Source organism: Girardinichthys multiradiatus, chromosome 8 (assembly GCF_021462225.1).
Source record: "Girardinichthys multiradiatus isolate DD_20200921_A chromosome 8, DD_fGirMul_XY1, whole genome shotgun sequence".
Taxonomy (NCBI): domain Eukaryota; kingdom Metazoa; phylum Chordata; class Actinopteri; order Cyprinodontiformes; family Goodeidae; genus Girardinichthys; species Girardinichthys multiradiatus.
The window spans coordinates 42,158,739-42,174,811 of record NC_061801.1 but is presented as its reverse complement, the minus strand read 5'-3'; the positions used below and the strand labels follow the sequence as shown (position 1 = coordinate 42,174,811).

Below are 16,073 nucleotides of genomic sequence, written 5' to 3'. Positions count from 1 at the left end.
GAGATGAAGATTTCATTTTTCAGCACGACCTGGCACCTGCTCACAGTGCCAAAACCACTGGTAAATGGTTTACTGACCATGGTATCACTGTGCTCAATTGGCCTGCCAACTCTCCTGACCTGAACCCCATAGAGAATCTGTGGGATATTGTGAAGAGAACGTTGAGAGACTCAAGACCCAACACTCTGGATGAGCTAAAGGCTGCTATCGAAGCATCCTGGGCCTCCATAAGACCTCAGCAGTGCCACAGGCTGGTTGCCTCCATGCCACGCCGCATTGAAGCAGTCATTTCTGCCAAAGGATTCCTGACCAAGTATTGAGTGCATAACTGTACATGATTATTTGAAGGTTGACGTTGTTTGTATTAAAAACACTTTTCTTTTATTGGTCGGATGAAATATGCTAATTTTGTGAGATAGGAGTTTTGGGTTTTCATGAGCTGTATGCCAAAATCATCCGTATTAAGACAATAAAAGACCTGAAATATTTCAGTTAGTGTGCAATGAATCTAAAATATATGAATGTTAAATTTTCATCATGACATTATGGAAAATAATGAACTTTATCACAATATGCTAATATTTTGAGAAGGACCTGTATATATATACATATAGATATATGTATATATATTTTTTTATATTAAATTTAAGTCATATTTCTTCCTTTACCTTTAGACATATTTATAATATAATTTATTCTATCTTGGGAGTTTTAGTTTTTATTTCTGATACATCATTTAATAATGAGAGTGGTTGATTGACAACAAACACGTTTCTGTCTGTTTTACACTAAACATTTTCATCTCTTAACATTTTTTCTACTTTTTTTCTGTTTTTATTTTAATCCTCTCTGTGTTGCGCATCGTTGAACAAGTTGTTGGATTGGTTGATTTAACAAAATAAGACCTTATGAGAGAAGTTTAAAATCACATCAATCACACCACCACATTTATTTAATATCTAATCATAAATAATTAAAAACAACTACTAATTGATTCATATCTCTTTCCTCTGCTATGTGACCTCCTCTGGTGCATTAGAAGGTGGAGGAAACATTTAGATCTTTATGAATCAGCAGAACTACAGAATTTAATTTAGAAACAAACTAAAAAATATTAACATGTTGATGTTGTGTTGAATGCCATCTTTAAAAAGAGTTTTTATGAGAACAAATCAGTTGATCCTCTGATATTTTAACCTCTACTCACAGTTTCACTGATAAATTCAGGATTTTCTCCCAGATCTTTGAGCTCTTACAAGCCCCAGATGTAAAACAATGTAGATCAGAACCCTGTAGAACTCAGTTGGACTTTATTGGACTTCTATCAGGATTTATTATTGGCTTGTTCTGCAGCTCACGGTTTTTTAGGTAAAGTTTGGATGTGTGGAGTTCCTCTCTTGGTGTCTGCAGTCATCAGCGCTCTCCTGAAAGGATGGGAGCAGGTCTCCATTTTGTCCAGAATCTGGTCTCTCCTGTGGCTGTAGAGCTGCTCCAGGATCAGCCCATGTTGGTGCTCTCTGAGAGTCTGAGCCTGCTGTGCGCTGCAGAGCTGCTGCTGATGCTGCATCTGAGCCTGCAGGTCAGCTTGATAAGCTGCTGCAGCCTGCCTGCGACTGCAGAGAGAGAGAGGGAGGCGGTTAAACAACAAGGAATCAACACCAGATCCTTACAGCTAACCTAGCAACATTTGATACAAGAAAAAATGTTTGCATTGTAAATGTTGGTGTTCCTCAGGGTCGTGTTTTCAGTTCTCTTCTTTTTAGTATGCATGTAAATGGTTTTTACTGAGGTTTGTTGACATAATGTTGCTCAGCACACCGTGACGTTTTGATATATAACGAGTATATATGATGATTCACAGATGTGCATAAATGCTGTGTTCAGCTGTCGTATTATTTAGTGATAAACAAATGTTCTATGCAGCATTTAATAAAAATCCATCAGAAACATGCTTTAAAACTACAGAATAAAAAAGTCAAATTCATATAATTCCAATTTTTAACTAAATGCATTTATTCCCGGAGATGTTTTATTAAAATCTGAGTGGGTTAGCTCTACCTCTGCATAATAATTTAAAGTCCAGAGCATTCATTTTAATGCAACAATCAAATAAAAAGTTGTCCATGAGAGCTGGAAGCAGAGAAACAGTACAATCAAACACAGGAAACATTCATTTGGGCAGATAACTTTCTCTAACAACACATTCCAACAGAAACTGTTACTTTTCCTGCTGTTCTTTCTACATCTTTCCATATTTTTATTAATAGTCTGTTTTCTGAACAAACAAAACAAGAAACAGTTTGTAGTGTTTAAATGATATTAGAAAACACATTTCATAGAATCAGCATCTGCTATTTTTCACAACAGCTTTTCTTGTGTTGTATTTTGACTTTCCTGTCTTGTCTCTATCTTATTATTATTATTATTATTATTGCTTATCTTTATGTGCATAAATGTGCTTTCATTCTCCTGTCGCATTACTGCTGATCCAACTACATTTCCTCACTGATACAATAATTAATTCTATTCTATTTTAAATAAGTTGATCTTTTTTGTCTAAGTTTCCTCTCCGTTCTTGATTATGTCGCTTTTGTTTGTACTGTAGCTCATAATCCCACCAGAAACTGTGAAAGAAAATAATACTGAAGGATAAAATGAGGCTTCTCAGATTAAAAGTGATGGACTGAAGATCTTCTGCTGATTTTTGTCCACTGATTAAAACAGCATGTCCACCAATCTGGCTCCTACCTTCTTCTCTCCTCCTTTTCCTGCAGAGTTGCCTCCTCTGCAGCTCGCCTCAGCTCTTCCTTCTCCTTCTGTAGCTCAACTTGTTTCTGCAGGTTTGCATCCACTGTTCAAACAGAGAAATGATTCCAGTAAAAAATAAAGACTTATAAGTAAATAGTTAAAGTATTTCTCAGAAGGTTTAAATTAAACTTATTTTGTACATTATGGATAAATATGTTCTGTAGTGATGATTTGGACTCTGAGATGGTGTTCTGACTGATATAAAACCGGATATGAAGCAATGCTGCTGTAGAAAGCTGCAGCAGCTAAACGGGTCTTACGTTTGCTCTGGATCTGAAGGCGGCGCGCCTCCATCACCTCCTTCATAACCCGGTTTCTGACCTCTCTCTGCAACCGGCTCTGCTCGTCCCGTTTCATCCACGTCTCCTTCAGCTTCTCCTCCAGCAGCAGCTCTGTCTCCTTCTCTTCTCTTCTCTGCTTCTGGAGCTCTTCGGACAGATACTGCCGGTACCTCCGCTGCTCCTCCCGTATCTCTGCCTGAAACAAACAGAGAGCATCACCAGGACGGACCTGAATCATCTGCAGATCAGATCTGAGGAGTCAAAGTTTGTTCCTTTGTGGTTTTACTGAACAGCAGGATCTTCTTCTTCTGCAATGAGGTTCTCCAGGTGTTTAAGTTACCTTCCTCTGAGCTGCCTCCTGTGTCTGGTATGCCTCCTGTTTGTGCATCTGCTGCAGGATTTTCATGTCAAATTGTAGCTCCTCCTGCTGCTGCTGAGCCAGGCGTTTCATTTTGAGCCGTAAGTCTTGATCCAGCTGCCAGCAACGGTTCTGCTGCTGCTGGAGCTTCAGCTGCTGCTGTTGCTGCTCCTGTAGGAGCTGCATCTGCTGCTGCTGCTGCTGCACGATGACGCAGGACAGAGGTCAAATTTAGCTTACAGACAGAGGAGGAGTGTGAAGCTTCAGCGCTTACCAGGAGTCGGACCTCTTCCTCCTTCAGCTCCTTCTCTTTCTGCCTTCTACTTTCTGCAGCCTTCATCTGCTCCCTCAGCTCCTGCAGGTGCTCTTTGTCTCTCTGCTGTCGCTGTTGGACTCGCAGACTCTCCTGCTCCTCTTTGGCTCGTTGGTCGGCCTCCCACAGCTCATCGAACAGTTGCTCCTCCTCCTGCAGCCGCCGACGCTCCTCCTGTTGCTGCCTTATCTGAGCAGCACGATCCTGACACACCTGCTGCTCAAGCCGTTGGCTCTGGATGCTCCTCAACTCTTCACATTGCTCGCTGAGGACCAAACACAGCACATCAGCACAAACACCTCATAGCAACGGTCAAGCACAGTGGTGGAGGGCTGATAATATGGGCTTGTTTTGGAGCCACCGAACCTGGGCACCTTGTAGTGAATGAGTGGAAGCTGGGTCCATGTGTATGGCAGCTGAAGCTTGGTCCAAACCGGGTTATCAACAGAACAATGACTCCAAACACAGCATCTGGTCAACAGCTTGAAAGTTCTACCCGACCTGCAGACAGGAGCCCACTAGGAGTCCAGAACGAAGCAGTCCAGAACAGCCATGCGGTCCAGGGATGGTTTATTGACAAAGCATCAAACAGCAGCAGGGGACGCGGCCCCTTTAAGAGTGTGATAGACAGCTCAGGCCTGTGTGCTGTTCTGATAGGAAGCTCCCGTCTCTCTGCTCGCTCGGACACTTTTTCCCCCTGATCTCTGTTTGCTGGCATTCTTTTACTCTTAACTTCTGATCTCTCAGCCAAAACCTACAGAAAGGTTCGACTAAATCACTTTAAGTCAGTGACACTCAAGGATGTTTCATTTCAATCGTTTTGAGAACACTAGGAGCAGCTGCTCCTAAGATGGCTCCTTTTCCAACAGATGACTGAGACAAACGTCTCCAGAAAATAACAGTGATGGAAATGGTAAATGCTGGGTGTGACAATGATACAACCCTATTGGTGAAAACAGTGATGAGACTGACCAACAGACTGACTAGAACCACCAAGAAACAGAATATTATAGAATAATATACCGACTAACAGTCCTCTCTGGAACTCTCTCGGCGAAGCCGAAGGATAAATTCAAAGATGGCTAACAGGAAGAGCCCTGCACCTATTTGAACCAGCTAGGCCGCCTATGCAGAGAAACGACCCCTTCGAAGGAGAGCTCATCTTTCACCAGCAAGAGGAATGAAAACAGATGGACCTATAAACGGTTTCCTCCTAAACGTCTTCAGAAAGAGCCAGCCAGCAGGCCACAAACCTTATTAGCGGGCGATGGAGCCGTGAATGAGATTAAACACTTCTGCAGCAAGAAAACCACCAGAGTACTTGGTTTTGTCAACAGCATGGAGTCTGATATCTCAGAGATAAAACTGATGAAGATGGAAGAGCATCCAACAGTGAAAAACGTCATCATTTACACTGGAGCAGCTGATGTTGTGAAGCAAACATCAGAAATGTTGAAAGAGGATTTTATTCAGTTGCAGAACAAAGTTCAAGATCTCTGTATCAAAGTGTTTCTCAGTGGACCTCTACTGACAGCTTGGGCTGGAGATGAGAGGTTCAGTGGACTGCTGAACCTCAACAAATGATTTAGAAAGCATGTGCTGCAAAATCTGTGAACTGGCTTTGATTTTCCTGAAGATGTCAGGAAAATCATTTTTAATCAATAAGTACATTGTCGAGCATTATCTTAATGTTATATTTCTAACAGAAACATGATTAGATAAAAATAGTGAGACTCCTACACTGACCAGTAACAGTTTTCTAAATGAAAGTGTAGCACTTGAATAGGTCATTCTGAAACTGCTGATGCACATGTTAATAATAATTCATTGATTACGTTAATAATAGTTAAAACAATCAATACGTTTATTATGTAGTTACACATTGATTCCAAAAGGTGGCACTATTGGCCCACAGATGTGTTGTTTTTGTGAAGACAAAAAAATACCAGGGCAGTCTGGGATGGCAAATACCGTGGTGCTCAGTCTGTCTGTATGCTGATGATGATCGGAGGTAATGAAGAGCTCGTTCTACACCTTTTGTCCTTGAGTGGTGTAACAGGTTCCACCGAGATTTTTGGATTACCTCACAGAGAAGGACAGAAACAACCGACAAGATGGTAAAAGAACTGTGCGAGAGGATCCATTTGGCCTTACAAAGGCGCCCTCAGCTTTTCAGCGTAGCAAGGAGGAGAGCCTTGAAGGCCTCAGGGACAAAATATGTACTTCATACTTAGATGATGTCTTAGTGTACAATAAAACCTTTGAACAGCACATTGAAGATTTGAGATCTGTCCTCAAACGTCAGCAAGGTTGGGGAATTAAACTGAGGCCTGACAAATGTGACTTTTTAAAAACGAGGTGCTATGTGGGCAAGATAATATCAGCTGATGGATACAGAATGGATGATAAAGAGATATCTGCAGTCCAGGCGCTCAAAAACACCCCTCCTACCAACATCAGAGAACTACGCAAACTGTTAGGATTTTTAGGGAATTACAGGAGTTATGTACAAGACTTTTCAAGACCTGCGAAGTGCCTGTATGACCTGCTCTCAGCTGAACTCCAGACCTTCAGTCACAACCAAAGATTTACCCAACCAAGTCAGGTCAGCCTGCACCAACTAAAAAAAGACAACTATTACATGAGTGGAAAAGACTTTATGTATCTGACGAAGGACTTTTAATGTGCAAAACAGCATTGTACGACCAAATTGTTACTCCCAGGCCAATACAAAGAACTAGTGTACAAATACCTTCACTGTGAGATGGGTCACTTAGGGGTAGATGGTGTCACGAACCTGGCTAGGAACAGGTTTTACTGGCCTAGTATGCAGAAAGATAATGAGTTTTTTATTACTCAGGTGTGTAAGTGCAACGTCCAGAAAAAACCTGCAGTTCAAAGTAGAGCCCCTATGTGCCATGTACCTGCTACGGCACTTCAAATGCTTTCAATAGACTATCTTCACCTCGAAAAAAGCAGGGGAGGGTATGAGTACATTTTAGTGATAATTGACAACTTCACTAAGTTTGTCCAGGCGTACCCCACTCGCAACAAATCTGGCATAAAATACATCACGATCAGGGCAGAGAATCTGAGAACCATTTATTTAAACAGTTGCAAAAATACACTGGTGTTGAAAACTCAAAACGTACGCCCCACCACCCCCAGGGGAACCCAGCCGAAAGGTTTAATCGCACCTTACTTTCAATGCTGCGGACCCTGGATGAGGAAAAGAAAGGGAATTGGAGTAACTATGTAAACAAAGTTGTTCAGGCTTACAACTGTACAACTAGTGACTCAACAGGATATTCACCCTTTTACCTACTTTTTGGTTGACACCCACGTCTTCCAATAGACTTAATATTTGGACTCCTGAGACAGAACAATGTAAATCACATGAGGACTCTGTAAAAAAATGGCAACAACAAATGAAAGAAGCAGACGACGTTGCATCCAAAAAACATCAAAAAGACTCTAGACTTATTATGATAAAAAAAAAGACAACGTGCAGCACTTTCACCCGGAGATAGGGTTCTTGTAAGGAACATGTCAGAGTGGGGAGGACCAGGAAAGTTGCGTTCATATTGGGAGAATCAGGTTCGTGTTGTAGTCTCTCAGAAAGGAGACAATAGCTCTGTTTATGAGGTCAAACCTGAGCGTGGCACAGGACGAGGCAGGATTCTTCATCGCAACATGATAATGCCCTGTAATGTTCTGCCACTTCCCCACAGTACCAGAACTGAACTAGACAGCAGGAAGCCAAAACACAGATCGAAGGACATACGTCCGAGCTACAGATGTGAGGACACAGAGAGCTCGGATGAGGAGGAACATTATTGCACTCCAGAGGTAAGGTGCCACCATCAGCAGCCGAGACAAGAAGCTGTGACACCTCCAGTGGCATTAGAACAAACATGCCAGTCGGAGCATCCTGATGATGCTCAGGGAGAGGTTAGAGACGCTCAGGAGCTCCGAGCAGATGCTGAGGAGTTTAGGATGGACGAAGACTTTACTGAAAAAGGCTACAGGAGAAGCTCTCCCAGCTGAGTGTGCCCGACTCCACCTGCAGGTGGATCACTGACTTCCTGTCTGACAGGAAGCAGCGCGTGAGGCTGGGGAAGCACGTCTCTGACTCCCTGACCATCAGCACCGGTTCCCCCCAAGGCTGTGTTCTCTCTCCTCTGCTCTTCTCCCTGTACACCAACAGCTGCACCTCCAGTCACCAGTCTGTCAAGCTTCTGAAGTTTGCGGACAACACCACCCTGATTGGACTCATCTCTGATGGTGACGAGTCTGCGTACAGATGGGAGGTGGACCATCTGTTGGACTGGTGCAGCCAGAACAACCTTGAGCTCAACGCTCTAAAGACAGTGGAGATGGTTGTGGACTTCAGGCAGAACCCAGCCCCACCTGCCCCCATCACCCTCTGTGACTCCACAATTGACACTGTGGAATCTTTCCGCTTCCTGGGAACCATCATCTCCCAGGATCTCAAGTGGGAGCCAAACATCAGCTCCCTCATCAAGAAAGCCCAGCAGAGGATGTTCTTCCTGCGGCAGCTGAAGAAATTCAACCTGCCAAAGACTATGATGGTGCACTTCTACACAGCCATCATTGAGTCCATCCTCACCTCCTCCATCACCATCTGGTACGCCGCTGCTACAGCCAAGGATAAGGGCAGGCTGCAGCGTGTCATTCGGTCTGCTGAGAAGGTGATTGGCTGCAGTCTACTGTCGCTCCAGGAACTGTACACCTCCAGGACCCTGAAGCGGGCAGGGAAGATTCTGGCTGATCCCTCCCACCCCGGTCACAGACTCTTTGAGACTCTCCCCTCTGGCAGGAGGCTGCGGTCCATCCGGACCAAAACCTCACGCCACAAGAACAGTTTTTTCCCATCTGCCACCAGCCTTGTTAACAAAGCCCAGAAACCACCCTGACACTCTCCCTTTAACCTGTAACTCTATGAGTTACATTAACGCTCAGCTTGGACTCCTGCTTTACTTGCACAATGATCACCTGCACTGTTGTATTGCTCTTGCATCTTATACTGCTCTATATTTACTCTCACTCACTTAAAACTGTGCACTTATATTTATATTATATTGTAGATATGTTTATACTGTTTAATTTGTATTGTATTGCACCGACTACGCCAAAACAAATTCCTTGTATGTCCAAAAACGTACTTGGCAATAAAGCTTTTCTGATTCTGATTCTGATTACAGAACCAACACAGACTGTTCTCTCTCTAGTCCAGCCCAGTAGTCCAGAGCCACACATGTTTGACACTGTGCTGAGGAGATCTCAGAGAGAGAGACGCCCAAGAGAGACACTTACGCATGATGCACTAGGTCAACCTGTCCAATGGGCGATTGGACCTTCAGTTAATCCAGTGTATGTGGGTACAGTAGCTCCAATTTATGGACAATATGGTATGCCTTAGATATCTCCACAAATGCCTTTTTATCCAAACTTGGGGCCTGTGGAATATTACTGAACAAATGTGCATGATAGTGTATTTGTCTTTTGAGTTTCAATCAACTTGCTGGAATATGCATCAACACTTATCTGGTTTAACCACGATTTGTGACCTGGAAGTGAAATGCACTGCTAAAATCAGATGGTGAAACGACAAAAATGGTTTGAAGTGACATCGAATTAAGGCAAATGTCTAAATGAGGTTACTGTCCAAGTGTAAAGTCTCCGGAGAAGCTAATGAAGTGATAGTAACAACAGTCAAAAAGTAATGTAATGCTGATACTACTGAATTAACAACATGGTTATGAGCTTAATGCTTGCCTAAGTTATGAGTAAGAAGTGATTATATCACATGATATTCAATCGTAAGATCCGATGGAAGTGAACATGCACTTTACTAGCATTTTCTTTTTGCGTTGGGTCAGAACCGCTTTCTGAGTATGTCACAATGTATGTTTTGACGTTATCATCTTAACCCTGTTTCTGTTACGATGTGTTAGCGGATATTGGAGACAACATTCATTTAGCAGCGGAGGATTGTAGCACTTGAATAGGTCAATTGTTAAAAACATTCTAAAACTGCTAATGCACATGTTAATAATAATTCATTGGTTACATTAATAATAGTTAAAACAATGAATACGTTTAGTATGTAGTTACACACTGATTCCAAAAGGTGGCGGTATTGGCCGACAGTCTGGGATGGCAAAAACCGTGGTGCTCAGTCTGTCTGTATGTTGATGATGATCGGAGGTAATAAAGAGCTCGTTCTACACCTTTTGTCCTTGAGTGGTGTAACAAGAGCAGGAAGCTGAGGAGAGGAGGAGGGGCGACCATCTTGTTTCATGGTTCACTAAAGTCTAAAAAGGTTTTCCTGAGCTAATTTGACTCTTGAATATCTGTCTGTCCAGGTAAAGCTAGAGCTTTGTTAATGAACGTTTACAGGCCTCTGAAAGCCAAAGCAAATTTTTCATGGTTTTTCTACCTGTGATGTGTGTTGATTATAACTGTTAAATGATTGTGGGAGACTTCAACATCCACACTGACAACCATCAAGACAAAGGGGCAAAACAACTATGTGATACACTTAAAAATGTTGGTTTGACTCAACATGTTAAACAGTCAACACACAAAGAAGGACCTAACCATCAGTAAGGGTCTGAACATTTTCAACGTCTTTGTAACTCATGTTTTCCTATCTGACAACTTTTCTGTTTTTCTTTGAAAGCATCGTTTCCTAGACCCTTCTGCTTCTACATGTTTGCCTTCAACCATATCAGAAGATGCTGATGTTTCCTTTGCTTCCACATTCCACCTGTGTGTCTCAAGAAGTCAGGTGAAGAGACAACTGGAGAGACTGAACAAGAATAAGGCTGCAGGTCCAGATCATGTCAGACCTAGAGTTCTGAAGGTCTGTGCAGAGCAGCTCTGTGGGATTCTGCAGCACCTCTTCAACCTTAGCCTGGCCCAGAAGAAGGTTCCGGTGTTGTGGAAAACCTCCTGTCTTGTTCCAGTACCAAAGAAAACTCACCCATCAGTCCTCAATGACTATAGACCTGTTGCCCTGACATCTCACATCATGAAGGTCCTAGAGAGACTCCTGTTGGCCCACCTGAGTAAGCAAACAGTAAAACATCAGGACCTCCTTCAGTTTGCTTATCGCTGTGGAGTTGGAGTTGAAGATGCCATCATACACCTGCTTCAACAAACCCACTGTCATCTGGACAAAGCCAGCAGCACTGTGAGGATCATGTTCTTTGATTTCTCCAGAACATTTAATACAATCCAACCTGATTTGTTTTGTCAGAAACTCCAGAAGACTCAGGTGGAGGCCTCAACAATCTCCTGGATCAAAGACCACCTGACAAACAGACCACAGTTTGTGAGACTGAAGGGTTGTGAGTCTAACCAGGTAGTCAGCAGCACAGGAGCACCACAGGGGACTGTACTCTCACCATTCCTTTTCACTCTGTAGACCTCAGACTTCCAGTACAAGACAGACTCCTGTCATCTGCAGAAATACTCAGATGATTCTGGAGTCGTGGGGTGGATCAGAGATGGAGAAGAAGCTGAGTACAGGAAGGTGGTGGACCACTTTGTGGCATGGTGTGGAAACAATCATCTCATTTTGAACGTTGACTAAAACAAAGGAGATGATTGTAGATTTTAAGAGAAACAGGAATAAGTCAAAAACTATTTCTATCATGGGAGAAGAAGTGGAGGTGGTGGAGGAGTATAAATACCTCGGTGTTCACCTGGACAACAGACTAGAGTGGAGATGCAACTGTGAAGCCGTTTACAAGAAGGGACAGAGCAGACTGTACTTCTTGAGGAAGCTTAGGTCCTTTGGTGTTTGCAGCAAGATGCTGCATATCTTCTATAAGTCTGTTGTGGAGAATCTGATCTCTTCTCCATCATCTGCTGGGGAAGCAGCATCAGAACCAGGGACTTAAAAAAGCTCAACAAGCTGATAAAAAAGGCTGGTTCTGTTCTGGGGACTCCTCTGGAACCTCTGGAGAACATTGTGGAAAGAAGGACTCTTCATAAAATGAAGAACATTATGGAGAACCCTGAGCATCCTCTTCATGAGACTGTCCTACAACAACAGAGTGTCTTCAGTCAGAGGCTTCTTCAGATCTGCTGTAAGACGGAGCTCTACAGGAGATCCTTCCTGCCCACAGCCATCAGCATCTACAACGGCTCTTTGAGGAAACCTTCATAATTTGAGCTATAACAACATTTAATTTCCCTTTGGGATTAATAAAGTATTTTTGAATTGAATTGAAATGAATTGAATTGACTGGAACACCTGGAACCAGTGCTTTGGAAGGTGGAGGGAATACTTTAGGCTAGATGGTGTTTGTAGGTATCAGAACAACTGGGTCAGGGGCTTTTAGTACACATGCAGATAACGGGCCTTTTTGAGAGAATGTTTTATTCCCAGTCCACTCCAAAGACCAGCTCCTGACATGAAACACGGAGACTGATGAGAGGACAGTGGAGTTTCTGGACTGATGTTCTTCCCAGCAGCAGTTCTTACCTGAACAACTGGTCCAGTTTCTCTGAAACCAGCCGAATTCGCTCACTCTCTCTCTTCTCCTTCAGGACTTTAGCTCTTTCCCTCATCTTTGCCAGCCTCTCTACTGTTGTTTCCTTCATCTCCTCCAACTCCTGCAGGAGCTGCTTCTCCTCAGCTTCCAGCAGCTGCCTGAGCCTGAGGGAGAAACAGGAGGACACTGATCAAACAAGACCATGTTCCTGCAGTGACACCAGACTGAAGCTGGTTTTACATCTGAGACCTGTGTCTCCTCTCGCTGATGTCAGCCTCATGCTGCTGCAGCTCCGCTTGCACTCGTCTCTCCACGGCTCCTCTGACTAAGCGACGCTCGCTGCTTTTTAGCCATGAAGCCTTGATGTCGCAGCTCTGCACGTCTCTGCTGAACTCCAGAACCTGGTCTCGGGCCTCCTTCTGTCTCCGTGTCTGCTGGATCAGGTGGTCTTTGGGCCTTAATGGAGGCGACTTTGCTATCTGAGATACAGAGACCATGGAGATAGCAGCAAGTTACTGTTACACTGTTCACGGATGGATGGAAGGATGGATGGATGGATGGATGGATGGATGGATGGATGATGCATGGATGGATGGATGATGGATGGATGAATGGATGATGGATGGATGGATGGATGGATGGATGGATGATGCATGGATGGATGGATGATGGATGGATGAATGGATGGATGAATGGATGGATGGATGGATGATGGATGGATGGATGGATGGATGGATGGATGAATGGATGGATGAATGGATGGATGGATGGATGGATGGATGAATGGATGGATGAATGGATGGATGGATGGATGGATGGATGGATGAATGGATGGATGATGAATGGATGGATGGATGGATGATGAAAGGATGGATGGATGAATGGATGGATGGATGAATGGATGGATGGATGATGGATGGATGGATGGATGGATGATGGATGGATGATGGATGATGGATGGATGAATGGCTGGATGGATGATGGATGGATGGATGGATGGATGAATGGATGGATGGATGGATGGATGGATGGATGGATGAATGATGAATGGATGGATGGATGAATGGATGGATGGATGAATGGCTGGATGGATGATGGATGGATGATGGATGGATGGATGGATGAATGGATGGATGATGGATGATGGATGGATGAATGGCTGGATGGATGATGGATGGATGAATGGCTGGATGGATGATGGATGGATGATGGATGGATGGATGGATGATGGATGGATGATGGATGGATGAATGGATGGATGGATGAATGGCTGGATGGATGATGGATGGATGATGGATGGATGGATGGATGATGGATGGATGATGGATGGATGAATGGCTGGATGGATGATGGATGGATGATGGATGGATGGATGGATGATGGATGGTAATATCATTTCTCCCAGACTCCAACAGGACAGGTTCTTCTCATCAGAAATCTAGAATTGTTTCTCAGATCAACAATAAAAACAGTTTTAACTTCAACATATTTTTTAAAGTTTTATGCTTTTCAACTCAGATCTTTCTCCCATCAGTAGTTTTTTACAGCAGAACCCTGCATCGGAACCAGAGCAGTTTCTCCACACTATTAGTTTTATTAGAACTTCTGATCCTGAAGAAATAACCTTCTCAGATAAATATTAGCCATAAAGTTACCAACTACGCTCCTCGTAAATGTTCCTGTAATGTTCCTGCTCTGACAGGAAGCACTGGACTTCGTCTTTAGGAAGCTGAACCCTAACAGAACTGTGGTTCTGACAGCAGATATCTCACCACAGCCACTGAATGCGGCGTCGGGCCGGTAAACTCTCGACATCTCGGTCTCCTCTGGCTGAGCAGCATCTCCGCAGCTTCTCTTCTCTCTCCAGGAGTTTATTTCTCCACAGCTGGATCTCTCACGGAACCAGAACCGTTCGAACTTAACTGTCTCTGCAACAGACCGAGCTTCGGTTACCGTGGTAACGTGAAAACAGGAGCGGGCTGACGTCAGACTGTAGGAGAAAACTGTGCGTCTAACAACCATTTATTAACTAAATGTATATTATTTAATCATTAAATCAATATGCAATAAGAAATACATTTAATACAAAAATGTTTTTTGCCAAATTTTGTTTTAAAGAAAATAAATTAAAACAGGAGGTTTGATTTTCTGTTGTTCAAAAGAAATGAGCAGAAATTATTTGCATATTATTTAAATGTAATACATATTTAGAATTAAATCTTTGAAAAATAACCAACATGTCTTCTCATACTCCGCCACCAGGTGTCCTCGTCGAGACAAATGCTCTAATTAACCGACAGAATCCCGTGGAAGTCCGGTCCAGTGTTTCCCAGCAGAACTTTATTCATTTCAATTCAATTCAAAAATACTTTATTAATCCCAAAGGGAAATTAAATGTTGTTATAGCTCAAATTATGAAGGTTTCTTCAAAGAGCCGTTGTAGATGCTGATGGCTGTGGGCAGGAAGGATCTCCTGTAGCGCTCCGTCTTACAGCAGATCTGAAGAAGCCTCTGACTGAAGACACTCTGTTGTTGTAGGACAGTCTCATGAAGAGGATGCTCAGGGTTCTCCATGATGTTCTTCATTTTATGAAGAATCCTTCTTTCCACAATGATCTCCAGAGGTTCCAGAGGAGTCTCCAGAACAGAACCAGACTTCTTTATCAGCTTGTTGAGCTTTTTTAAGTCCCTGGTTCTGATGCTGCTTCCCCAGCAGATGATGGAGAAGAGATCACACTTTCCACAACAGACTTATAGAAGATCTGCAGCATCTTGCTGCAAACACCAAAGGACCTAAGCTTCCTCAAGAAGTACAGTCTGCTCTGTCCCTTCTTGTAGATGGCTTCACAGTTGCATCTCCACTCTAGTCTGTTGTCCAGGTGAACACCGAGGTATTTATACTCCTCCACCACCTCCACTTCTTCTCCCATGATAGAAATAGTTTTTGACTTATTCCTGTTTCTCTTAAAATCTACAATCATCTCCTTTGTTTTAGTCACGTTCAAGATGAGATGATTGTTTCCACACCATGCCACAAAGTGGTCCACCACCTTCCTGTACTCAGCTTCTTCTCCATCTCTGATCCACCAACAACTGCAGAATCATCCGAGTATTTCTGCAGATGACAGGAGTCTGTCTGGTCCTGGAAGTCTGAGGTGTACAGAGTGAAAAGGAATGGTGAGAGTACAGTCCCCTGTGGTGCTCCTGTGCTGCTGACTACCTGGTTAGACTCACAACCCTTCAGTCTCACAAACTGTGGTCTGTTTGTCAGGTAGTCTTTGATCCAGGAGATTGTTGAGGCCTCCACCTGAGTCTTATGGAGTTTCTGACAAAGCAAATCAGGTTGGATTGTATTAAATGTTCTGGAGAAATCAAAGAACATGATCCTCACAGAGCTGCTGGCTTTGTCCAGATGACAGTGGGTTTGTTGAAGCAGATGTTTGATGGCATCTTCAACTCCAACTCCACAGCGATAAGCAAACTGAAGGAGGTCCTGATGGTTTACTGTTTGCTTACTCAGGTGGGCCAACAGGAGTCTCTCTAGGACCTTCATGATGTGAGATGTCAGGGCAACAGGTCTATAGTTATTGAGGACTGATGGGTGAGTTTTATTTGGTACCGGAACAAGACAGGAGGTCTTCCACAACACCGGAACCTTCTTCTGGGCCAGACTAAGGTTGAAGAGGTGCTGCAGAATCCCACAAAGCTGCTCTGCACAGGCCTTCAGGACTCTAGGGCTGACATGATCTGGACCTGCAGCCTTATTCCTATTCCGTCTCTCCAGT

General features: G+C 43.4%; 1 protein-coding gene across 2 annotated transcripts; it reads right to left on the bottom strand.

Moving 5' to 3' along the window:
* Nucleotides 1-1,288: 1,288 nt before the first annotated feature.
* On the bottom strand, nucleotides 1,289-14,247 carry cfap53 (cilia and flagella associated protein 53). Of its 2 annotated transcripts, none has more exons than XM_047371839.1 (8): nucleotides 14,061-14,247; nucleotides 12,538-12,767; nucleotides 12,279-12,452; nucleotides 3,722-4,025; nucleotides 3,430-3,648; nucleotides 3,069-3,285; nucleotides 2,749-2,851; nucleotides 1,289-1,613 (listed from the first exon to the last, which is right to left on the bottom strand). In XM_047371839.1, exons 1-8 carry the CDS (start codon nucleotides 14,127-14,129, stop codon nucleotides 1,355-1,357), a joined length of 1,575 nt encoding a protein of 524 aa, XP_047227795.1. In that variant the 5' UTR covers nucleotides 14,130-14,247; the 3' UTR covers nucleotides 1,289-1,354. The 2 variants fall into 2 exon arrangements, with proteins under 2 accessions (XP_047227795.1, XP_047227796.1); XM_047371840.1 differs by having other exon boundaries at nucleotides 3,430-3,645.
* Nucleotides 14,248-16,073: the final 1,826 nt, after the last annotated feature.